Below are 25,984 nucleotides of genomic sequence, written 5' to 3'. Positions count from 1 at the left end.
AAGGGAGGGGGAAGAGTCCGAGGGGTCCGCCTCCGAAGCGTCCAGGAAGGAAGGGACCCCGGGGGGTGGTAGGACCCAGAGGCGGAAGGAGAGACGGAGAAGGTGGAGTAAGGCTAGAGTCTTAAGCTGGTGTACAGGGGGCGGAGACTCAGACGGAGCTTCGCCGGTCTAGTGTCTAGACGTAGAGACGCACGCTAGGGTTTGAAAATGGATAATGTACTTTAATAAAGACTTTTGTATATTACCGCTGGCTAGCGTTGGTCCTCTGTGAGCTGGGACCTGGAGGCAGTCTCTGACAGTAATGCTTGTAGACACACACAGGTCCCACAAGGTGAACACAATCTGTTCCCAAGAGATGGTTTGTAGGATAAGCATCTGCAAAGCAAGTCATTGAAATCCATTGTTTCCTGTGGGGGAAATCCTTGTGAATTTTTCAACCAACCTCAGTGCCTTTGACATTGACAGAATATCTGCAGGCATTAGACTGAGAATGTGTCACTAAAAGTGTGAAGTGTGGATTTCTGCAGATTACATGGAAAAGTAATGCCACACACCATTTTCTTGCCCAGCCTATGCAAAGAGGAAACATGAAGGAGGCATAATATCTGCCCATGGAATACAAAGTTCTGCTGTGACGCCTGACATGTACAAACCACCCTCTACTCTATCCTACACTTTGTAGGGGGAAATATTGTTCAATATGATCTCAGGTCATGCTCTGATGGCACAGCTGCCATCTGCTTTGTCAAAGCTCAGAAGTCTGAATGGGAGAATAGCTGGGATCCATTCTCAGTTCCATGGAAGAAATGCAGAACACAATTTATTGATATTTTTGTGCAATGGCCATGCAGACATAAAACCTTTCCTCCCATTTTTAGGTGTAACTTTGTCTAATGGTGAGAACTGGAAAGTGATGCGGCGGTTTGCTTTAAGCACATTACGGGACTACGGAATGGGAAAGAGGACCATAGAGGACAGAATTGTTGAGGAATGCAGTGTCCTGATAAAGAAATTTGAATCTTACGAAGGTGGGTTGGTGTTTTCCTCTGGTGCATAGCTACACTACCATAGTTTGAAGGTGCCAAGACTATTGTGTTACATATTCCTAAATTCCAGAAGCACAGATCCCATGGTTCCCTGCAATTGGTCTGTTCCTGTAATGTGCAGATTGTACTGCAATAATTCCTGAGACTTCCAAGCATTTCTTAGCCCAGCTATGGCCACATCCAGCAGCATTTAGGATCAGTTTCTTTGATAACGGAGGTCTACACATAGGTAAGCTGACAGTAGGGATTTAAGGCAACAATGAGCAGACTTAAAAACAATGCCCTTTCCATACTTGGAATTTCAACAGAATATTTTTGTTTAACTGTCTTGTTTATGTCTAGGTAACCCATTTGAAACCACCTCAATTATGAATGCAGCTGTTGCTAATATTATAGTGGCCTTACTACTAGACAAGCGATTTGATTATGAAGATTCCACATACATAAGACTTCTGAAGTTGATCAATGAAAATATCCGGCTTTTCGGAAGCCCTTCAGTCACGGTAATCTATTTTTTCCAATTAAAACAAACAAACAAACAAACAGTTCATTGTAATGGCAGTGTGTGCAAAGTGGGGAGGGCAACATGTTTATTGTATATTGTTCAGGATTCACTACAAAACACAGAATATTGATATCTTGAGATACCTGCTGGTGATTTAAAATATTTAGAAAACTCACACGGCACAGTCATCTCATAACTACAACAAAGTCTCTTTTGCAAACACGTGTCAGCGAAGCTCAGATTCTGACAGGAGGAGAAGAAGCAGGTACAGGGAGAGGACAGTTAACAGCAGAAAGCAGAGAGGAGGGGGAGAGCAGCTGTAATCTGAGCTCTGACCAAAGGGACAGACAGAGGTGTGAGAACTCCAATAGGGGGCAAGACATTGGAATGCAGGAAATACTCTCTGCCAAATCTCGTAGGATTTCAAAAGTGGCAGAGCTGCGCGAAAGATACCGGAAGAAAAGGTGGGGGCTTCCATTCTGGGGAAGGGGGAGGAGCTCAGTCTGGGCAACTGTATCTTCTGGGGAGGACGATGAGTAGAGGAGCTCCGTCCTAGTTTGTTGTTTTAGCAATTAACAGCCAGTGTTGTCTTGCATTTGTGGGAGAGACCAAGCTGTAACAACACGCTTCCTGGCCTCACTGCCATCGGGACTCCGAGGACAAGGAAGAAGAAGTGATTGTTTGTTCCATGATGGCTCAGAAGGGGCCTCCAAGGGCAGATCTCCCTCTCTGAAGATGAACCTCCAGAGGAGAACTGCCATAACCTATTATTCCAGGGTTGCACATAAATTATGCTGTCCTGAGGTAGCCCTAACCCCATTCCAAATGCCATTCAAGAGTTTTGTTTGTATTTGGACAACCACGCTTTGAGAGACGCAATTGAGAGAACTGTACTGAGCTTTCCTAATGTCTCTTTTTCTTTTTTCACATTTTTATCCTTTCAGCTGTATAACATGTTTCCTGCTCTTGGTTTTCTTTTGGGGGCTCGTAAGACTGTCATCCAAAACAGAGATGAGCTGTTTGCCTTCATAAATGCCACCTTCATAAAACACCTCAGAGATCTGGATGAAAATGACCAGAGGAGCTTTATTGACACATTTCTTATCCGACAACAAGAGGTAATGGAGTCTTTTAAGTTGGAGCAGAATAAACGTTGACATTTTCAATTCGTGTTTTCAGGGTATATTTGCAAGTGAATGCATAAGTTGTAGTCAGGAAGTCTCACTTCAGAAGGGACCAACCTGGCATACTTCCTCCCCTTTTCCCAATAGTCAGCCATTGTTAATGTGTACAGAAGTTGCCTCTGCAGGGGCAAAGGTTGTGTGCTCACCAGCATTTCTGGAAAAAAATCCCTGATCAAGAAAACTGGGTCAAGGAGCTGGATTGGCAAGCTTCCCTGATCTCCACTCTCAGCTGTGACTATGGAGGAGCAAGACGTTTTGGGGTATTGATGCTGAGCCCCTCCATCTTAGGCTTGGGTTATATATATATGTATATGTATTTACACGCACATATATATATATATGCGTGGCGTGCTCTGGCCCATGGGGTCACGAAGAGTCAGACACGAGTAAACAACTAAACAACAACAACATCTATGTGTGTAAATAAACCCTATACCACCATGATGGCATAGTCTGAAAAACCTGGAATCTCTCGCTGCTCAGTGATTGGGGTGATATGAAATGATACTTTGGATCATCAGGTCCACTCAGTTATTCATTCTTATCTTTGCACATGAAATTTTCTCACTCCATTTGTTTTAACCAGTTCATACTCTTTGCATCCCAGGAGGAGAAAAAAAACAAGACGAATGCTTATTTCCACAACAGAAACTTAATAGTTATTGTGGCCAACTTATTTGCTGCTGGCATGGAGACCATTTCTACCACACTGCGCTGGGGACTGTTACTAATGATGAAATATCCTGAAATTCAGAGTGAGTGTTTTTCATTGGGTTGCCTCCCATCATTCTGAGAAAGCTTAATTCCAGTTATATGTAACAATCAAAGAGCGAAAATATTTATAATATTCAATCAAAAGTTTAACATTTTAATCTGATCTCGCTTCACCCTCTTTCTGTGGTTCTTTGCATTTCGTTTCATCTTCCTGCGTACTCCAAATTATCCCAACATATTCTTTTAGATATATATTCCCATATATATCCCATATATATATTGAAACTGCAGGTTTTTACATTAATCCTGCCAATGTCTTAGTATGTTTACAGTTTGCTTGTAAATATTCAATAAACCATTTCCATTCCTTTCTTTTTTTAAAAAAATGGTTATCTTGATATATTATTCTCATGGTAAGTTTCGCCATTTCTGTGTAGTCCATTAATCTCTTCTCTTGTTGGGACTTCTTCTTCCTTCCATTTTTGGACAAATTCCATTCTTGCAGCTGTGGTTGCATACATAAATAAATTTATATACTGTTTAGGTAGTTCCGATCCCAAAATTCCCAAAAGAAAAGCTTCTGGTTTTTTAAACATCTTAAACCTCTTTTTCAGTTCATTATATATCATTTTCCAGTAAACTTTAACCTTATTACTAGACCACCACTGTTATGTGTGCCGGCGTGGTTGCTCGAGAGCAAACAGGCAAGACTCCCCATTGGTCTTTTCAAGGCTTTATTACAGTGGTGCCCCGCAAGACGAATGCCTCGCAAGATGAAAAACTCGCTAGACGAAAGGGTTTTCCATTTTTTGAGTCGTTCCGCAAGACGAATTTCCCTATGGGCTTGCTTCGCAAGACGAAACGTCTTGCGAGTTCTTGCGAGTTTGTTTCCTTTTTCTTAAAGCCGCTAAGCCGCTAATAGCCGTGCTTCGCAAGACGAAAAAACCGCAAGATGAAGAGACTTGCGGAACGGATTAATTTCGTCTTGCGAGGCACCACTGTATCTGTCCAAAACATTCACAATTCAAATCGACTCAATTCCATGTCTGCTCACTCGCTAGCAGAATCTGGGAGTGGGTGGTCCTTAAACTTTCCCCAGCACAGTAGCCTTTTGACCCCCACCCTACGCCTACCCTCTCTGCGTGTAAACCGACTGCGCAAAGAGGGCATGGGCAGAGGGGGACCTGCCTCCCCCCCGCTTTGTTCATGCTCAGTACTCTGGCTCTCCCTTGCATCCTCCGAGCCCTGCACCCCTTCCCCACTGGAGGCGTGGCTTCCCTCCTCCGCAGAGAAAGTGCTGCTTCTCACGATCTTTGGAGGCTCCCTGTGACCCAACTGCCCTTCCACCTCTCGCCTCTGAGCTGATGGCAGTTCCCTGACAACCACATATCAAAAAGGTACTTTCTTTCTCTTTACGTTTCCAGCACATATTCAAGTTGGATTTATATGTTTGAGCCAATCTATTAGGTCAGGGGTCAGGAGCCGCATGTGGCTCTTTTACACCTTTGCCGCGGCTCCGGGGTGGATACTAGCGAGGGGAAGAGGCACATTGTGCGCCCCGACACTCCCCACTGTGGCAGGCGCTGTACTGGCTGTGACGTCGCATGGGGGCGGTGCGTGCGTTAGTCACGCGCCGTCCCAACGTCACCTTCCCGCCCGCCTGCTACATTGTAAGGGGCATGTACGCTGGTCACTGCATTGAAAGGGGGCATGTACGCTGGTCACTGTTTTGAAGGGGAGCGAAGAACACACACACACACGCACACAAACAAACAAAAAGGTAACTTGTTAATTTAACGTTTATTTCTATGAGGAGGAGTAATTCTGAGGGGTCAAACAAAGAAATAATAAAAAAGTGACAAAAAGGTTATTTTTATAATGACGAGTTTTGCGGCTCCCAGTTTTTTTTTCTTCGGAAACGGGTCCAAGTGGCTCTTTTTGTCTTAAAGGTTGCAGACCCCTGTATTAGGTGTTAGATACCATTTATATAACATTTTCATAGTTTTCTCTTAAACTATAACATTCTGTAAATTGTATATCCATGTTCGATAAACTTTCCCATGTATCCCATTATTACCAATGTCTATGGCCAAGTGTATTCTTGAAGATTTCACTTGTTCATCCTTTGTCTCCCATTCCAATAACATTTTATACATTTTAGATATCGCTTTCAGTTTAAGTACCACTTTAGCTAATGGGACTCCCGCTGCTGCTGCGCCGCCACCGCGCAATTTCTGTTCTCATCCTGAAGCAAAGTTCTTAACCCAAGGTATTATTTCTGGGTTAGCGGAGTCTGTAACCTGAAGCGTATGTAACCTGAAGCGTCTGTAACCCGAGGTACCACTGTATGGTTATCAACGCTTCATGCCAAGAGTCAGGGATTTTCCTTTCTTCCATTATCTCATCTTTTTAAGTCTAGGGATTACTACTTCTTCTAGTTTCTTGTAATATATAGTCAGTATTCCATCTGGACCTGGTGATTTCCCAGTTTCCATTTTCCTTATCACTTCTCTTATTTCTTCCGAGCTTATGCATGAGTTTAAATTGCTAAATTCCTTACCATCTATTTCAGGGATTTTGTTTTCTCTTACATACTCTTTAATTTTATTCTCATCCTTACCTTCCAATTTGTATAATTTTTTATAAAAGTTCCTAAACATCATTTTTATTTGGTCCGGATCTGTAATTTCTTTTCCTTATTCAATAATCTTATTTATAACCCTATCCACTTGTTTCTCCTTTGTTAACCAAGACAACATTCTACCAGGTTTATTTGCCGATTCAAAATACCTTTGTTTTGTCCATTTGATCTTATTTTCCACCTCTTTGTTTATTAAATTAATTAGTTGGGATTGTAGAATTTTAATGTTTTGGATTATACTTTCTTGTTCTGGATTTTTCACTCTCCCTTTTCTGTTTATTGATTTCCATAGTATCATTTGCTTTAGCCTTCCTTATTCTTGCCATTTGTTGTATTGTATTGTTGTATTCCAATTCCTCTCATATAGGCATTACTTGTATCCCAAATGATTTTCCTGTCAGTCCCATGTCTCTCATTAATTTCGAAAAATTCCTTCAACAATTCCCTCATTTTATTCACCTTTTGCTCATCTCTCCATACCTCATCATTCATCCTCCACCTCCCTCTCGTATATTTTTTAAATTTTATGTGTATAGTAACTGGATTATGGTCTGAGAGAGATTTGTTCAGAATCTCTGCTTTTACCAAGCTCAGTGTCAATTTCTTATTTCTTTCGGATTTGCCACAACTCTACCTAATACATTTATTCTATTAATGCAGGTTTTTTCTTTATTTGCCAAGCTAATAGTTTCCCTGGCTTATCAGCCTGTTGAAATTGTTTCTGTTTTCTGTTTTAAATATTTAATTTTCCACTCTATTTCTTGATCTATTATCATTGAATATTGCAACATCTGGATATCCTGTTTCACTATCTCTTTTCAAGGGGAATTTATTAATTCTTTTCCTTTTCCTTTTATTTCTTGTAAAATTTTCTTGTTTTTTTCCTGCTCTCTTTTATTTCTTAGCTATGCCCTTTGCAGTGTAAAAAACACTACCACTTTACTCGCATCCCATACCACCTTTAAATCTGTCTCTTGGTTTAAATTACAGTGGTTTCTCAGTTTCTGAACATCTTCATTGAGGAACATTATAGTTTTAGAATTCCTTCCACTGAGTGTATATATTATTTTTCGCAATTTTCTCTATTAAATTCCCAGACCGCCATTTGCGCCTCAGTTTTCGAATGTTCCAGAACTTGAACAGTATTCTGGAACAGATTATGTTCGAAAACTGAGGTACCACTGTAATTTCAAAATAACCTCAGGTTAAGAACGGTTTCAGGTTAAGAACGGACCTCCAGAATGAATTAAGTTCATAACCAGAGGTTCCACTGTATTCCAAAGCTTTAAATATACAAAGTCCTAGGAGACAATGTCAAATGCTTTCTCGGAGTCTAAAAATCTTAAAGCTGCCCATTTTTCATTTCTCACTACTAAATATTCTATTACATCAATTATGTTTCTATTATTATTATCTTTCATTTGTCTTCCCAGCAAAAATCCAGCCTGATCTTCATGGATTACCTCTTTTAATACAGTTTTCAACCTATTAGCTAATATATCTGAAAACAGTTTATAATTGTTATTCAACAACGAAATAGGTCGATAGCTCTTCACCAGCTTTGGATCTCTATTTTGCTTATGAATCAAAGTTATGTATGCACTCTTCCAGGATTTGGGTAACTCTCCTATATTCAAAGAGATATTCATAATATCTTTTATAGGTTGCATTAGGTAATCTTGTAAATTTTTTTATAATAAATTGCTGAAACTCCATCAGATCCAGGTGCCTTCCCTAATTTTGCGTGTAAAATAGCTTGCTATAATTCCATCATTGTGACAGGTCCATTAAGAAATGATGTTCTTATTTCTTTCCGATTTTCCACAACTCTACCTCCTGCATTTATTCTATTAATGCAGGTTTTTTCTTGTTTCTTCTTTATTTGCCTAGATAATAGTTTCCCTGGCTCGTTAGCCTGGTCAATTTTTTCTGTTTTAAATATTTAATTTTCCACTCTATTTCCTTGTTTATTATCATTGAATATTGAAATTGCAACATCTCGTTATCCTGTTTCACTATCTCTTTTTGAGAGGGATTTATTAATTCTTTTCCTTTTCCTTTTATTTCTCCTAAAATTTCTTGTTTCTTTCTGCTCTCATATTTCTTCTGTATGTGCTTTGCTGTGTAAAAAAAAACACCACCCCACATTACCACTTTACTCACATCCCATACCACCTTTGAATCTGTCTCTTGGTTCAAATTAATTTCAAAATAATCCTTTAATTTTCTTGCCCCCTTTTCTAGTATTTCTTGATCATTTAATAAATTTTCATTTAGTCTCCATCTCTTCGGGAAACTTGTCCCTGTTCTTAATTCCACTATTATAGAGTTGCAGTCTCATAATGTTCTTGATAGAATTTCTGCCCTCTTTACCTTAGAATACAAATCTTTAGAAGACCATACAGAGTCTTTTCAACTTGCAGAATAATTCGCAGTCTAATAAAATGTACATTGTCCTGTGGGTGTTTTTCTCTCCAAATGTCAATTAAACTTAAATGGTCAGTCATCCTAAAAAAGGCATTCAGTATCTTGCCTTCTTTTGTTTCTTTTTTTCTCATAGTCCTGTCCCAATCTAGGGAGGCTACACCATTCATATCACCCATCAAAATCACCTTTTCATTCAAATGTTCAAATAATATTTCTTCCAGCCTCTTTTTAAAATCAATGTTTTTTCTCATTAGGTGCATACAAACCAATTAATATTACCTTTTCTCCATGTGGTGGTATCTAAGTTATCAATATTCTTCATTGCTCATCTTTGAATAATTGCTTTGGGTCCAACCCTGGTCTTATACACATTACAACTCCTCTCTTATTTGTGGTATCAGAAGGTACAAAGTCCTTTCCTACCCTTTATTTAACCTTTATTTATCCAAGTTTAACTTCTTTACAACATGTTCAATTTTATTCCCTTTAGTCTTATTATTTAGCCTATTTACATTCCAAGGGAGAATTTTCAAAGCCATCTTGTTCCATATTTATTTCTCTTTCGCCTCCACCTTGGTTGAATCTTCCTCTTCTTGTCCAAATGCTCTTTCTCCAGTTAACTTCCCACCATATTTTCTCCACAATTTGTCTGGCTCTGTAGGATCATGAAATCTTTGTTTTTGACCTTTATATGTAAAACATATCACTTCAGAATATTCCCAGCAATGATATTTTAATCATCCTGGATGAATTTCACTCCCTCAGTGTATCAGGTTATTTGCTAAAATCTTTGTCCTGTTTAAAAAATACCTGTATCATATTACAGAGATTAAATTTGTGAGTCCACGGAATTGGAGAACCAGTTAATGGCAGTTCTATTCTGCAGAGATTAATATTTTGAGAGACAAAAGCCAAAATCAAAGGGATAAGCTGAGCAGAAAAATAAACATTGTTCTTTTTGTTGCCGCCAGTAAAGGTCCAAGAAGAAATTGCAAAGGTTGTTGGATCTTCTCAGCCAAGGATTGAACACCGAAGAAAAATGCCTTATACAGATGCCGTGGTCCATGAGATCCAGAGGTTTGCCAATGTTAACCCAACCAACCTGCCACATGCCACAACTACAGATGTTACCCTCAATGGCTACTTCATTCCAAAGGTGATCCATTTCACTAAACTGCTGCCCACTAGTTACAATATATTTTAAGGCTTTCCTGGGAGTAAGCCTCTTGGACTTCAGTGTGGGTGACATCTGAGCAGACTTGTATAGGATTGCACTGCAAGCATGCAATCTATCCTTTGGAAGCTGTCAGGCATCAGCTTCAACCCATTAAACAGATCTCAGTGGAAAGGAGCACAAGGTTGGTAAAGAAACCATTTCTAGTGGGGAATCATGGTTTATATGTTAAGTTTGTCAGACTAAAGACATTTCTCAAATGAACTCAAATCTCATTTCTCTTTCACTCGATATTTATTGTAGAGGAATATACTTTATTTTAAAATAACTCTTGCTTTGCTTTTGCAGGGGACATTCATCATACCATTGCTGTCCTCTGTGCTGCATGATGAATCTCAATGGGAGAAACCACATAAATTCTATCCAGAACATTTTCTTAATTCTGATGGAAAATTCATAAAGAGAGATGCTTTCATGCCTTTCTCTGCAGGTAACTTTTTTTCTACTTTTGTGTGTATCTGCATAGTGTGTGCTTAGTCAATGTGATTTTTACATGCATGGAATGTAACCTATTGTGCAAAGGAAAGAATCACATCAGTTGCTGTGGCCATTTCTGCCACTTGATCTGGCCACCATTGGTGTGCGGCCCCTGGAATGTTGCTCACAAGGGAATGTGGCCTTCAGGCAGAAAAGACACACACACACACACACACACACACACACACACAGGGTTTTCAGCAGTACAGGATGGCTCGTATTGGGAGTTCATAATTCTTTTATGTGCACCGTGAGCTGTTATTTTATCTCTGCATTTCCTTGTGCTTCAAAATATTAGGGTTGTTATTAAGCAACTGCTAAACCCAGTTTCTCTGCTGCCTGTGTTTCCTTACAGGTCGGAGAGCATGTATAGGTGAGACTCTTGCCAAAATGGAGCTCTTCCTCTTCTTCACAAGTCTCCTGCAGAAATTCACCTTCCAGCCACCCCCTGGAATATCTCAGGAAGACCTAGATCTTACTCCTGCTGTTGGGCTTACAACATCGCCCATGCCCCACCAGCTCTGCGCTCTGCCACGTTTCTAAGACATGTGTGCAATGCAAGCCTTTTTAAAAAAACACCCCTGTTCAACAAGGGTGTTTGGGTTGAGTAGCCTAGTGGTGGAATTGGTCCGTGCTTTGTCACAAATCTTGTGTTCCCCTTTACCTGCCATACTGCCGAATCCCGTGAAACTAGCATTGGAGCATCTCTTACTTAAAACCTGGCCCTGAGTTCTTATGACACTTGAGGCATAGAGATCAATCAACAAAGCTGGTTGCATGTGTTCCCATGTTAAGGTATACCTTCAAAGATCTTGAAGCATCATATTCCCAGGTAGATGTGCAGAGAATTGTGACCAAGACGAAAAAGGGTCTGGAAACCAAGCCTTATGAGGAATGGTTGAGGAAGTTGGGTATGTTAACATCTGTGGCTGCAATGTATTCTGATTCTGAACTGTATTTGTTGATGTCAGGCAATGGCTTTGTTTCCTCCTGGTTCTTTAAAAACTCTGCCATAATAGATCTGGCAACTGGGTTTGCTTCTGGCATCTCCATGCTGTCAATTAGTTCAGTGACTTTCTGCTCCTGGTTTAGAATTAAACAACCATATTCCGTCTTCTCTCTATATCTGAATGAACTTTCTCTGAAAGTCTGGGTAGCTGAAGACTTCCCTCATCTACAGAATTTTGACTGGTCATATGAAAAATGAAAATGGGGAAAATGTATCAAAATCAAAACAGCGTTCCTGTGCAATCTGGCACTCGTCATGGTGTCCCATTGCACCAGAAGTGGTTTAGTTATGCTGGCCATATGACCCAGAAAGCTGTCTGTGGAAAAACACTAGCTCCATCAGCCTGAAGGGAGATGAGCACCACACCCCATAGTCACCTTCCATCTTCTCTCTATATCTGAATGAGCTTTCTCTAAGAGTCGGGGTAGCTTAAGGCTTCCCGCATCAATGGAATTCTGACTGGTCATATGAAAAATGAAAATGGTGGAAATGTGTCAAAACCAAAATCAAAACTTCAATCTCCACAAGAGGAAAAACTCAAAAGCTTCTCTGCCTAGCTTGTGCTCTGAGAGGGAAGAGGGAGCTAATCCCTTTCACATTGGAGTCAGTGGAAGTCTCCATGGTCTCACCAGGAAATAGAAAATTGTCTAGTTTGAATGTCTCTTCTCTCTTAAGAAAATCCAGCCACACCCACTATAATGCTTTGATTTTTGTCTTAACAGGGCCCCATAAACTTTGTAAGAATGGATGTAGGCCCCATGAGAGGATGCACTGCTTAGTTATTATCCTTCCTTGCTCACATTGTTGCATGTCATATGCTCTAATGTATACAAAGATATACCCTAATGCCACCATGTTAAACAGTTTCAAGATGAAAATGAATAAAAACTATGCTATAAAGAAAATATGTGTGAGTGTTTGGATGGGAGGAAGTTCAGGAAATACTGGACACTTTCAAACTAAATGCAGTTGTTCCTAATTAAAGTTGAATAATTTAATCTGCAAATGATTTCACAATGCTGCCCTTCACTCCCATTATAACAGATTAATTTTACACATAATCTGGGTGACAGGTCTGCAAGCAGGTTCAAGAGAGTTTGAATTTGCTCCTAAAAGCAATAGTTTGAGTGGGCACCAGTCACTTGAGTAAACATAAAGCTGAAAGGCAAATAATCCAATGTACAGCTTTGAATAGTTGAGGAGAAGAAAACAAAATCAGAGGGCCAAAGCGGGACACTTTTTACTGGGTGGTTTAATGATTTTCTAGAGGCAGTACCTAGCAGAATATATACTCTGCTCACTGCAGTTGCAAGACATTGTCCTCGACCAAACTGCTCTGCAGCTTTCATTATAACCACTGCAAAACAAATTGCTTGCTGAAACGAAATGGATTGGACAGAGCCGATTCCAGCGTTTTTCCTCTTTATCCTTATGATTTCCTTTGTTTTGAAACTGGGCACTTTCTGGAACAAGAGCTCCCAAAATCTTCCACCAGGACCGAGGCCTTTACCTCTCATTGGGAATCTCCACATCATGGATCTCAAGAGGCCTCACAGAACCATGTTAAAGGTAAAGCTTCCAGTTCTTCCCATGGCAAGGCTGAAGGGTACTGGGGCAGCCCAGTCAGCAGAGAGGGGTAATAATAATAATAATAATAATAATAATAATAATAATAATAATAGTTGTTGTTGTTGTTGTTGTTGTTATTTTAAAGCCTATAAAGCTCACCTCCCCTTTGTGCGCTACAGAACCTCCTCTTAGCTTTCCCAATAAATAGTCATAGGACCAAGTTGCAATTTATAACTGGTAATTTGAACAAGATGTCTGGTGTCAAATCATGTTTGACTCTGCCTCCATTTTTAAGGATGCAAAAGTGCTGGTGCAAACCTTGCCTAGGCCAACGTCCTCCTTCAGCCTATCTTTCTAGATTTGAGAGGTGCCATTAAAGGTATAATCACATTCATCCTGATAACTGACTATTCTGTTCTGGTTTTCTGAGCATTCCTAGCAAATATTTGTGCTTGCTGCAACTGAATAACAATAATAAGTTAATAATAATTTATTATTTATACCCCATCCATCTGGCTCAGTATCCCCGGCCACTCTGGGCGGCTCCCAACAGATTAAAAACACGATAAAGCACCAAACATTGAAAACGTCCCTAAAAAGGACTGCCTTCAGGTGTGTCTTCTAAAATTAAGATAGTTGTTTATTTCCTTGACATCTGATGGGAGGGCATTCCACAGGGCAAGTACCACTACCAAGAACACCCTCTGTATGTTTCCCTGTAACCTCATTTCTCACAGTGAGGGAACTGCCAGAAGTCCCTCGGCCATGAACCTTGGACGATGGGGGTGGAGACGTTTCTTTAGGTATACTGGGCCGGGGACGTTTAGGGCTTAAAGGTCAGCACCAACACTTTGAATTGTGCTCAGAAACGTACTGGGAAGCCAATGTAGGTCTTTCAGGACTTGTGTTATATGGTCTCAGCCACCACTCACAGTCACCAGTCTAGCTGCTGCATTCTGGATCAGTTGCAGTTTCTGGGTCACCTTCAAAAGTAGCCCCACATAGAGAGTGTTGCAGTAGTCAAAGCGGGAGATAACCAGAGCATGCACCACTCTGGTGAGACAGTCTGCCGGCAGGTAGGGTCTCAGCCTGCGTACCAGATGGAGCTGGTAGATAGCTGCCCTGGACACAGAATTGACTTGCGCCCCCATGGACAGCTGTGAGTCCAAAATGACTCTCATGCTGCGCACCTGGTCCTTCAGTGCCGCAGTTGCCCCATTCAGGACCAGAGACTCCCCCACACCTGCCCGCCCCCTGTCCCCCCAAAACAGTACTTCTGTCTTGTCAGGATTCAACCTCAACCTCAATCTGTCAGCTGCCATCCAACCACCTCCCAACACTCACACAGGACCTTCAACACTTTCACTGTTCTGATTTAAAAGAGAGGTAGAGCAGGTTATCATCCACATACTGATGAACACCCAGCCCAAACCCCCTGAAGATCCCTCACAGAGGCTTCATATAGATGTTAAAAAGCATGGGGGAGAGGGCAGAACCTTTTGGTGAGAGGTGAGAGCCCAGGGGTCTGAACACTTATCCCCAAACACCACTTTCTGGACACGGTCCAGGAGGAAGGAGCAAAACCACTGTGTAACAGTGCCCACAGCTCCCAGCCCCTCTAGACGGTCCAGAAGGATGTTATGGTCGATGGTATCAAAAGCTGCTGAGAGATCCAGCAGAACTAGGAAACAGCTTTCACCTTTGTCCCTAGCCTGCCGAAGAGCACTGACCAGCATGACCATGGCAGTTTCAGTCTCCTGATGAGGCCAGAATCCCAATTGGAAGGGATCCAAATGGTCTGCATCCTCCAGGTGTGCTTGGTGTTGTTCAGCAACCACCTTGCCCAAGAATGGAAGATTTGAGACTGAGTGATAGTTGGCCATATTGGCTGGGTCGAAATATTTATTTTTTAACAAGCAGTTTTATAACCAGCACTTTCAGTGGGTTTGGGAAGGCTCTTTAACAGAGCGAAGCATTCACCACCCCACAGAGCTTTTATGAGCCAGGATGGGCAAGGATGAAGGAGTCAGTTTCACTCATCCAAGCAGCCTGTCCACATCCTCAGAGGTAACACATTGGAATTCCAGCAATCTGGCACCAGCAAATGTCTTGAAGAGCACTGAGGCGTAGACAATGCTCTTTTACTTTATCATTATGTTATTTGGATTCTGTTTTGCATGGTGATTTGCAAAGATACAAAAAGTGAATTGATTCCACAAAATTACTATTCTTAAGTCATATGTTTTCAGCTCGGTCCAAGGCACAATGACATGGAAATAATTTCTACCAACTTCTATAGTAGTTTGGATTTTGGATTTGATATCCCGCTTTATTTAAACTACCCTAAGGAGTTTCAAAGAGGCTCACAACCTCCTTTCCCCTCCTTTCCCACAACAAACACTCTGTGAGGTGAGTGAGGCTGAGAGACTTCAGAGAAGTGTGACTAGCCCAATAGTAGTTATTGGGGAAAAACTGATACTAGCGTAACGGTCAAACTTTGCTACTAGATTCTGTGGAATGGCCTTTTCTCTAAGGTAAATGTGCAAGCTAATGCAATCTTGGTTCTGTCAGAGATGATTTACATTAATATATTCTTTGGGCATGCCAGAACTCTCTTTCTCACTTTTTGTTCTGTTGAATTCCAGTTGTCCAAGCAATATGGCCCTGTCTTCAGCATCCAAATGGGACCCCAGAAAACTGTGGTGTTGACAGGATATGAGACACTAAAGGAGGCTCTGGTTAATCAGGCGGACGCATTTGCTGACAGGCCCATCGTTCCAATGTTTCAGGAGTTTGGACGAGGCTTTGGTGAGGCACTTCCCTTTCTATTGGAACTGGTAATGCTTGCAAACACAAACAGGTCCCACAAGGTGAACACAATCTGTTCCCAAGAAATGGTTTGTAGGATAAGCGTTTGCAGAGCAAGTCCACAACATCCATTGTTTCCTGTGGGAAAAATCCTTGTGACTTTTTCAACCAACCTCAGTGCCTTTGACATTGACAGAGTATCTGCAGGCATTAGGCTGAGAATGTGTCACAAAAAGTGTCACCTGTGGATTTTTGCAGATCAAGCTAAAGTGTTAAAAAGAGTAGACCAGGCCAGCCTTTTTTGGTCTTGACTTTCAGTGGATAAGTGGTGCTCTCTTGAAGAAACAAAAATGGAGACCAGTTAAAGCAAACCTTTCCCATTCCCACTTTCTTCCAAACAGTCATATTGTAGAGCTGGGGGAGAATGGGGCAGGAGAATGTAATAGTTGTCACATTTGAATTGTGAATGATTGTCACATGGAAAAGTAATGCCACACAGCAAGGGGAAACTGACTATTTTCCGGCATAGCCAACACAGAGAGGATAAATTAAGAAGGCATAATGTCTGCCCATGGAATACAAATAACAAGCTGAGTTCTGCTGTGACGCTTGACATGTACAAACCACCCTCTACTCTACCCTACACTTTGTAATGGAAAATATTGATCAATGTGTTCTCAGGTCATGGTCTGATGACACATCTGCCAGCTACTTTGTCAAAGCTCAGAAGTCTGAGTCTGAATGGGAGAACAGCTGGGATCCACTCTCAGTTCCATGGAAGAAATGCAGAACATAATTTATCGATATTTTTGTGCAATTGTCATGCAGACATGAGATCTTTCTTCCTGTCTCTTCAGGTTTAACTCTGTCTAATGGTGAAAACTGGAAAGTAATGCGGCGGTTTGCTTTAAGCACATTGCGGGACTATGGAATGGGAAAGAAGACCATAGAGGACAGAATTATTGAGGAATGCAGTGTCCTGATAAAGAAATTTGAATCTTACGAAGGTGGGTTTCTGTTTTCCTCTGGTGCGTAGCTACATTACCATAGTTTAAAGGTGCCAAGACTATTGTGTTACATATTCCTAACTTCCAGAAGCACAGATCCCAGGGTTCCCTGCAATTGGTCGGTTCCTGTAATGTGCAGATTGCACTGCAATAACTCCTGTGACTTCCAAGCATTTCTTAGCCCAGCTATGGCCACATCCGGCAACACTTAGGTTTAGTTTCTTTGTTAAATGAGGTCTACACATAGGGAAGCTGCCAGTGGGGACTTAAGACAACATGAACAGACTTAAAAACAATGCCCTTTCCATGCTTTGAATTTCTGTGGGGATGTTCAGGGAGGCAGGAGGGGATATATTGTTTAATTATATCTTCCCTAACTTGCGTTAGCAAGTTCTATATCTTAGCAGAGTTTAAACGCATAGCAGTTTGCTTGTTGCAGGCTCATCTGAGCTTCTCTATATAAGATTCCTGGTAAGATCCCTTCTTTTCCCTCTTAAAAAGAATAGACATGACAATCTTATTAAAGTCAATATAAAAGTAGTTTACTCACATTCATTCAGTTCATGGATGGATGGATCCCTCAAGGCAAACTTAGGTTACAAAAGTATATATACATGTGGAACTATCCCATAAGGGAGTTAGTCCCAAGTGACTGCAGACAAGCAGTGACTTCTACTAACATGTAGAAAAATGGAGGAAGTGGAGGAGGAGGAGGAGAAGAAGAAGCAGCAGCAGCAGCATAGAAGGAGGTGTGCTCCCCTAACCCAGATTAGGCCACACCCACATCTAGTCACATGCAGAGGAAGTTTGTCCCAGCTCAGGAGGAAACACAAAGTTGTTCGGATATTTACGTATCTGAATATTTGGAGCCCACACGCTACCCTCAGCTCTCCGGTCAGCTACTGTAGCAAAGTGCACGCAGCGTGAGACTGTTGCTGTGCGTGTGTGTGTGATAAATCAGACTGCACGCACGGTGTCTTCCTTATCTTCTAAAAGTCTTTATTCGTGTAGAAAAACAACCCATAAATCTCCTCCTGGTGATCGAGCGCTCATCTTGCTCGTCTCTCTCCGTTGCGAACGGAACAGCACTGAGTCACAGGAAACACTCCCCTCAGTATACTAAACCACGCCTCAGAATGTGAGATGTCACTCAGAACTTCTTAACCCTGTAAGTTCTGTTTCTCTCCACAAAAGTTTTCTCCTGGCTGGTAGAAAGCATCCACTAGCATGTCCATTCTAGGAACGTTGTACTCGACTCCTGTGTTTTTTACATCCCACATTTTAAAAAGAATATTTTTGCTTAACTGTCATAATTATTTCTAGGAAACCCATTTGAGACCACCACAATTATGAATGCAGCTGTTGCCAATATTATAGTGGCCATACTACTAGACAAGCGATTTGATTATGAAGATTCCACATACATAAGGCTTCTGAAGTTGGTCAGTGAAAATACCCGGCTCGTTGGAAGCTCTTCAGTCCTGGTAATCTATTCTTTTCCAATAAAACAAACATTTGATTGTAATGACATTGTATGCAAAGTGGGCAGGGCAACCTGTTTATTGTATGTTGTTCACGATTCACTACAAAACACAGAATGATATCTTGAGAAACCAGGTGGTGATTCAAAATATTTAGAAACCTCACATGGCACAGTCATCCCGTAACTGTAACAAAGTCTCTTTTGCACACACGCTTTCTGGCCTCACTGCCATCGGGACTCCAAGGACAAGGAAGAACAAGTGATTGTTTGTTCCATGATGGCTCAGAAGGGGCCTCCAAGGGCAGATCTCCCTCTCTGAAGGCGAACCTCCAGAGGAGACCCTTCATAGCCTATTATTCTGGGGTTGCACATAAATTACGCTGCCCTGAGGTATCCCTAACCCCATTCCAAATGCCATTCAAGAGTTTTGTTTGTATTTGGGCAACCATGCTTTGAGAGACACAGTTGAGACAACTGTACTGAGCTTTCCTAATGTTTCTTTCTTTTTTCACATTTTTATCATTTCAGCTGTATAACATGTTTCCTGCTCTTGGTTTTCTTCTGGGGGCTCGTAAGACTATCATTCAAAACAGAGATGAGGTTTTTGCCTTCATAAATGCCACCTTCATAAAACACCTCAGAGATCTGGATGAAAATGACCAGAGGAGCTTTATTGACTCATTTCTTATCCGACAGCAAGAGGTAATGGAGTCTTATAAGTTGGCCCAGAATAAACATTGACATTTTCAATTCTTTTTTTAAAGGCATATTTGCAAGTGAATGTTTAAGTTGTAGTCAGGAAGTCTCACTTCAGAAGGCATACACCTGGCATACTTCCTACCATTTCCCAATAGTCAGCCATTGTTAATGTGTTACAGAAGTTGCCTCTGCAGGGGCAAAGGTTGCACGCTCAACAGCATTTCTGGGGTAAATCCCTGATCAAGAAAACATGACAGTTGGGGTGTATGAGTTTTCAGGGGTGGAATTATGGCAGATAGACCATTGGCTTATGAGAGGTAATGGTTGCCTGACTCCCTTTTGATACAAGGGGGATGGGAAAACGCCTCGTGTGCTCAGAAGAAGGCGTTCTTCACACCGGAGGAGATAGGAAACTTTGTGGGTGGAGAGGCATCTCAGAGCAAGGAAAAAACATTGGCCCATGCACTGCGCTTGTTGTTGTTGGTGGTGGTGTTTAGTCGTTTAGTCGTGTCCGACTCTCTGTGACCCCATTGACCAGAACACGCCAGGCACTCCTGTCTTCCACTGCCTCCCGCAGTTTGGTCAGACTCATGTTCGTAGCTTCGAGAACACTGTCCAACCATCTCGTCCTCTGTTGTCCCTTTCTCCTTGTGTCCTCACTCTTTCCCAAATCAGGGTCTTTTCCAGGGAGTCTTCTCATGATGCAGCCAAAGTATTGGAACCTCAGCTTCACTATCTGTCCTTCTAGTGAGCACTCAGGGCTGATTTCCTTAAGAATGGATCGGTTTGATCTTCTTGAAGTCCATGGGACTCTCAAGAGTCTCCTCCAGCACCATAATTCAAAAGCATCATCAGCCTTCTTTATGGTCCAGCTCTCACTTCCATACATCACTAATGGTGATAGCTTTAACTATACAGTGGTACCTTGGGTTACAGACGCTTCAGGTTTCAGACGCTCAGGTTACGGACACTGCTAACCCAGAAATAGTACCTCAGGTTAAGAACTATTGGTGTTACTCTTCCTGTTGGAAAGTGTGGCAGAAGTGAGTTCCAATCTCCAAAATATGGAGGGCACCACATTGTCTATCACAATTTAATGAAACATTTCCAGATGAATATGTGGTATTTCAGTGTTATTTTTCCATTTTAGACTATGAGTAAATACATTAAAGATGTTCAACTGAGAACCATATATGTCAGCAGAAAACAACACTTTATGTTAACTTTGATTTCAGATCTCCACAAGTGTTCGCCAGAAATGCTGCCTTCCATGTATGCAGTCATATAATACTCTTGCAGGTTAAGCACTGGCTGAGCAGTTAAGCACCACGATTAGCATCAGAGAAGAAGGAGCTGGATTGCCAAGCCTTCCCAACCTCCTCTCTTAGCTGGTAGATGGAGAGCAACAGCTGTGACTATGGAGAAGCTAGATGTTTTGGAGTGTTGATGCTGAGCCCCTCCATCTTAGGCTCGGGTTGTATACATGTGTAAATAAACCTTATATTATCATGATGGCATAGTCTGGAAGACCTGGAATCTCTCACTACTTAGCGATTGTGTTGATGTGCAATGATGGGTCCTGTCAGGTTTTCATCTTTATCTTTGCACTTGAAATTTTCTCACTCCATTCGTTTTAACCAGTTCATACTCTTTGCAACCCAGGAGGAGGAGAAGAACAAGACGAATGCATATTTCCACAACGAAAACTTAAAAACTGTTGTGGCCGACTTATTTGGTGCTGGCACGGAGACAACTTCTACCACACTGCGCTGGGGACTGTTACTAATGATGAAATATCCTGAAATTCAGAGTGAGTGCTTTTCATTGGCTTGGCACCCATTAATCTGATATATCTTAATTCCAGTTATATGTAATTATTAGAAAGTGTGTGTGTGTGTGTGTGTGTGTGTGTGTGTGTGTGTGTGTCACAACAATTATTCAATCCTAAATTTAACATTTCAATCTGGACTCCCTTCTCCCTTTCTGTGGTTTTACATTTCATTTCATCTTCCTACATCATTTAGATATATATTTCCGTATATATCCCATATGTCCCATATATATCCCAGAAGGTTTTTACATTAATCCTCCCAGTGTCTTAGTATGTTTACAGTTTGTTTGTAAATACTCTATAAACCATTTCCATTCCTTTCATTCCTTTTTAGGTAGTTCCGATTCCAAACTTCCCGAAAGAAAAACTAATGGTTTTTTAAACATCTTAAACATCTTTTTCAGTTCATTATATATCATTTCCCAGTTTTAACTTTATTAGTAGAGCACAACATATGAAAAAGTCTACCTTCTTTGTCTTTACATTTCCAGCACATATTCAGTTTGGGTTTATACATTTTAGCCAATCTATTAGGTGTTAGGTCCCATCTATATGGGACGCGGGTGGTGCTGTGGGTTAAACCACAGAGCCTAGGGCTTGCCGATCAGAAAGTCGGCAGTTTGAATCCCCACAACGGGGTAAACTCCCGTTGTTCGGTCCCTGCTCCTGCCAACCTAGCAGTTTGAAAGCACCCCCGGGTGCAAGTAGATAAATAGGTACCACTCCGGCGGGAAGGTAAACGGGGTTTCCGTGCGCTGCTCTGGTTTGCCAGAAGCGGCTTAGTCATGCTGGCCACATGACTCGGAAGCTGTACACCGGCTCCCTTGGCCAATAAAGCGAGATAAGCACCACAACCCCAGAGTCGTCCCCGACTGGAACTAATGGTCAGGGGTCCCTTTACCTTTATCTTTACCATCTATATAACATTTTCATATAGTTTTCTCTTAAACTATAAAATCCTCCAAATTTTATATCCACCTTTGATAAACTTTCCCATACATCCGTTTTTATATTATTAACAATATCTATTGCCCAGTGTATCCTTGAAGATTTCACTTGTTCATCCTTTGTCTCCCATTCCAATAACATCTTATACATTTTAGATATCACTTAAACATTACAGTTTAATAGGTCTCTTTCCAGTTGTGATGCTTGTTCCCCAACCCCACCACTTCATATCCTTTTTAAATATTTCATTCAAATGATGATATTGTAACCATGTTGTTAACTTCTCTGATAAAACCTTAAATTATTTTACTTTAAATTCTCCAAAGGTGAAAGTCATAGTGGTATATTGGTCTCCAACAGGTTTCTGTTTTTAGTGTTTCTGTTTTAAATATTTAAAACACTTTTCCACTCTATTTCTTGGTTTATTATCATTGAATATTGCATTTGCAACATCTTGACATCCTGTTTCACTATCTCTTTTCAAGGGAAATTTACTAATTGTTTCCCTTTCCCTTTTATTTCTTGTAAATTTTCTTGGTTTTTTCTGCTCGCTTATATTTGTTTGGTATGCGCTTTGCTATGTAAAAAAAAACCACCCCTACATTACCACTTTACTCACACCCCATACCACCTTTAAATCTATCTCTTGGTTTAAATTAATTTCAAAATAATCCTTTAATTTTTTTGCCCCCTTTTCTAATATTTCTTGATTTAATAAATTTTATAATTTACTAATTTTTGATTTAGTCTCCATCTCATCGGTAAACTTGTCTCTGTTCTTAATTCCACTGTTATAGAGTTGTAGTCTCGTAATGTTCTTGATTTCTGCCCTCTTTACCTTAGTATAAAAATCTTTAGAAATCCATACAGGGGTTTTTTCCAGCTTGCAGAAAAATTCGCAGTCGAATAAAATGTACTATGGGTGTTTTTCTCTCCAAATGTCAATTAAACTTAAATTGTCAGTCGCTTGCCTTCTTTTGTTTCATTTTTTCTTATACTTATATTCCTGTCCCAATCTAGGGAGGCTACACCATTCATATCACCCATCAAAATCACCTTTTCATTCAACTGTTCAAATAATATTTCTTCTAGCCCCTAATGAAAATCTGGTGTGTTTTCCCATTATCAATATTCTTCCTTGTTCATCTTTGAATAATTGTTTTGGGTCCAAATCTGGTTTTATACACATTACAACTCCTCTCTTTTTTGTTATATTAGAAGGTACAAAGTTCTTTCCCAACCTTTTATTTAAGCTTTATTTATCCAAGTTTAACTTCTTTACAACATGTTCAATTTTATTCCCTTTAGTCTTATTATTTAGCCTATTTACATTCCAAGTTAGAATTTTCAAAGCCATCTTGTTCCATATTTGTTTCTCTTTCACCTCTACCTCTGTTGAATCGTCCTCTTCCTGTCCAGCTTTCTGTCCAAATGCTCTTTCTCCAACTAACTTTCCCCCATATTTTCTCCAAAATTTGTCTTGCCTTTATATGTAAAAGATACCACCTCAAGATATTCCCAGCAGTGATATTTCAATAATCATCCTGGATGAATTTCTCTCCATCAGTATATCAGGTTATTGGCTAAAATGTTTGTTTGTCCTGTTTTAAAATACCTTGGCCTAGAGATTAAATTTGCAAGCCTAGGGAATTGGAGAACCACTTTATGGCAGTTTTATGCTTCAAGAACTAATATCTTAAGAGATCAAGGTCAAGGAGATAATCCTGGCAGAAAAATTAATGCTTTTCTTTTAATTTCCCCTAGTAAAGGTCCAAGAAGAAATTGCAAAGGTTGTTGGATCTTCTCAGCCAAGGATTGAACACCGAACAAAAATGCCTTATACAGATGCCGTGGTCCATGAGATCCAGAGATTTGCTGATATTGTCCCAACCAACCTGCCACATTCCACGACTACGGATGTTACCCTCAATGGCTACTTCATTCCAAAGGTGATCCATTTCACCGAACTGCTGCCCACTAGTTACAATACATTTTAAGGCTTTCCTGGGAGTAAGCCCCTTGGACTTCAGTGTGGGTGACATATGTGCAGACTTGTATAGGATTGCACGGTAAGCATGCAATCTACCCTTTGGAAGCTGTCAGGCATCAACTTCAACCCATTAAACAGATCTCAGTGGGAAGGAGCACAAGGTTGGAAAACAAACCATATCTGGTGGAAGATCATGACTTATATGTTAAAGTTTTTCAAACAAAAGACATTTCTCATATAAATTCAAATCTCATTTCTACAGCACTCAATATTTATTGGACTAGAGGCATATGCTTTATTTTAAAATAACTCTCGCTTTGCTTTTGCAGGGGACTCACATCATACCATTGCTGTCCTCTGTGCTGCACGATGAATCTCAATGGGAGAAACCACATAAATTCTATCCTGAGCATTTTCTTAATTCTGATGGAAAATTCGTAAAGAGAGATGCTTTCATGCCTTTCTCTGCAGGTAACTTTTTTTTTTTTTTGCTTTTGTGTGTGTGTATCTGCATAGTGTGTGCTTAGTCAATGGGATTTTTACAAGCCTGGAATGTAGGTAAGGATCACATCAGTTGCTGTGGCCATTTCTGCCACCATTGGGGTGTGGCCCCTGCAATGTTTCTCACCAGGGAATGTGGCCCTCAGGGTGAAAAAGATTCCCCTTCCCCCCAGTTTTCAGCATTGCAGGATGGCTCGTATTAGGAGTTCATAATTCTTTTAAGATGGATACCATTAGCTGTTATTTTATTGCTGCAATTTAATCTGCTTTAAACTACAGTGGTACCTCAGTTTCTGAACTTAATCCGTTTCAGAAGTCCATTCTTAAACCGAAACCATTCTTAAACCGAGGTGCGCTTTCATTAATGAGGCCTCCTTCCGCTGGTGCCCTTCCACCGCTCAGATTCCGTTCTTAGACTGAGGTAACATTTGCAAACCGGGACACTACTTCTGGTTTTGCGGAGTTCGTAAACCAAATTGTTTGTAAACAGGGCTGTTCTTAAACCGAGGTACCACTGTATTTGGGATGTTTTTAAGCAACTGATAAACCTGGTTTCTCTGCCCCCTTTGATTCATTACAGGTCGGAGAGCATGTGTAGGTGAGACTCTTGCCAAAATGGAGCTCTTCCTCTTCTTCACAACTCTGCTGCAGAGATTCACCTTCCAGCCACCCCCTGGAACATCTCAAGAAGACCTGGACCTTACTCCTGCTGTTGGGCTTACAACACCTCCCATGCCCTACCAACTCTGCGCTCTGCCACGTTTCTAAGACTCACAAGCTCCTGGATTGCTTTGTCATTAGCTCGTCCTACACTCAAGTAGGACCCTGGTAGAGTCACATGACTGACTGGCATATTCTTTCCCTCGTGGTCATTCGTTTGGGAGCTTCAAAAGCTTTCTTCAGCCTGAACATTACAGTGACCGATGCCAACAGACATTGGCACACTTAGGGATCCACAGAGTCTTCACAGCTTGCGTAACAGACCTCAGCAACTCAGCATTTTGGCTAATCTACTTTATTTACATATAAACACACACGGAGCACTGCAACATGGCTCCCTCTCTCTCTAGCATCAGACAGCAAAGAGAAAGAGCAAAGGACAATAGTCCCACTTCACAGAACACAGTAACACAAACATCCATGTCTCCATCACTTCCCACTTTGTGGAGTCAAAATATATACCATCATGTGATAGACAACAATCCCATGACTGCAATCACAGAGCAGGAATTCTAACATGCTTATCCTACCTGTTTTTGCAATGCAAGCCTTTTTTAAACACCCCTGTTCAACAAGGGTATTTGGGTTGAGTAGCCTACTGGTGGAATTGGTCCATGCTTTGTCACAAACATGAAGTGTTCCCCTTTACCTGCCATACTGCCGAATCCCATGAAACTAGCATTGGAGCATCTCTTACTTAAAACCTGGCCCTGAGTTCTTATGACACTTGGGGCATAGAGATCAACCAACAAAGCTGGTTGCATGTATTCCCATGTTAACATATACTTTCAAATATCTTGAAGCATGGTATTCCCAAGTAGATGTGCAGTGAATTGTGACCAAGACGATAAAGGGTCTGGAAACCAAGCCTTATGAGGAATGGTTGAGGAAGTTGGGTATGTTAACTTCTGTGGCTCCAATGTATTCGGATTCTGAACTGTATTTGTTGATGTCAGGCAATGGCTTTGTTTCCTCCTGGTTCTTTAAAAACTCTACCATAATAGATGCGTCAACTGGGTTTGCTTCTGCCATCTCTATGCTGTCAATTAGTTCAGTGACTTTCTGCTTCTGGCTTAGAATAAAACAACCATCTTTTCTCTGTATTTGGACTCCTAGATAATACAGTGGTACCTTGGTTTATGAACTTAATCCATTCCGGAAGTCCGTTCTTAAACCAAAGCGTTCTTAAAC

The 25,984-nt window shown here is 41.0% G+C and overlaps 2 protein-coding genes across 5 annotated transcripts in view; both read left to right on the top strand.

The window, feature by feature from the left end:
* Positions 1-12,142, top strand: part of LOC114593537 (cytochrome P450 2K6-like) — a 39,663-nt gene extending 27,521 nt beyond the window's left edge. For 3 of the 4 annotated variants that reach the window (XM_077926544.1, XM_028721964.2, XM_028721962.2), the window contains 7 exons: positions 879-1,028; positions 1,389-1,549; positions 2,496-2,669; positions 3,322-3,490; positions 9,489-9,673; positions 10,040-10,181; positions 10,584-12,142. In XM_077926544.1, the coding sequence (XP_077782670.1) occupies positions 879-1,028; positions 1,389-1,549; positions 2,496-2,669; positions 3,322-3,490; positions 9,489-9,673; positions 10,040-10,181; positions 10,584-10,771 (1,169 nt within the window). In that variant the 3' untranslated portion in view covers positions 10,772-12,142. The remainder of the gene's footprint in view (positions 1-878; positions 1,029-1,388; positions 1,550-2,495; positions 2,670-3,321; positions 3,491-9,488; positions 9,674-10,039; positions 10,182-10,583) is intronic. The other variant, XM_028721963.2, reaches the window with a different exon arrangement.
* A 398-nt stretch (positions 12,143-12,540) lies between these two features.
* Positions 12,541-25,896, top strand: LOC114593539 (cytochrome P450 2K6-like). Its single transcript, XM_028721970.2, has 9 exons — positions 12,541-12,806; positions 15,452-15,614; positions 16,472-16,621; positions 17,945-18,105; positions 18,633-18,806; positions 20,466-20,613; positions 23,347-23,531; positions 23,902-24,043; positions 24,654-25,896. Exons 1-9 carry the CDS (start codon positions 12,624-12,626, stop codon positions 24,839-24,841), a joined length of 1,494 nt encoding a protein of 497 aa, XP_028577803.2. The 5' UTR covers positions 12,541-12,623; the 3' UTR covers positions 24,842-25,896.
* The last annotated feature ends 88 nt before the right edge of the window (positions 25,897-25,984 follow it).

Source organism: Podarcis muralis, chromosome 3 (assembly GCF_964188315.1).
Source record: "Podarcis muralis chromosome 3, rPodMur119.hap1.1, whole genome shotgun sequence".
Classification (NCBI taxonomy): Eukaryota; Metazoa; Chordata; class Lepidosauria; order Squamata; family Lacertidae; genus Podarcis; species Podarcis muralis.
Note: the sequence above shows the minus strand (reverse complement) of the source record. Positions and strands in the feature narration are given on the sequence as shown.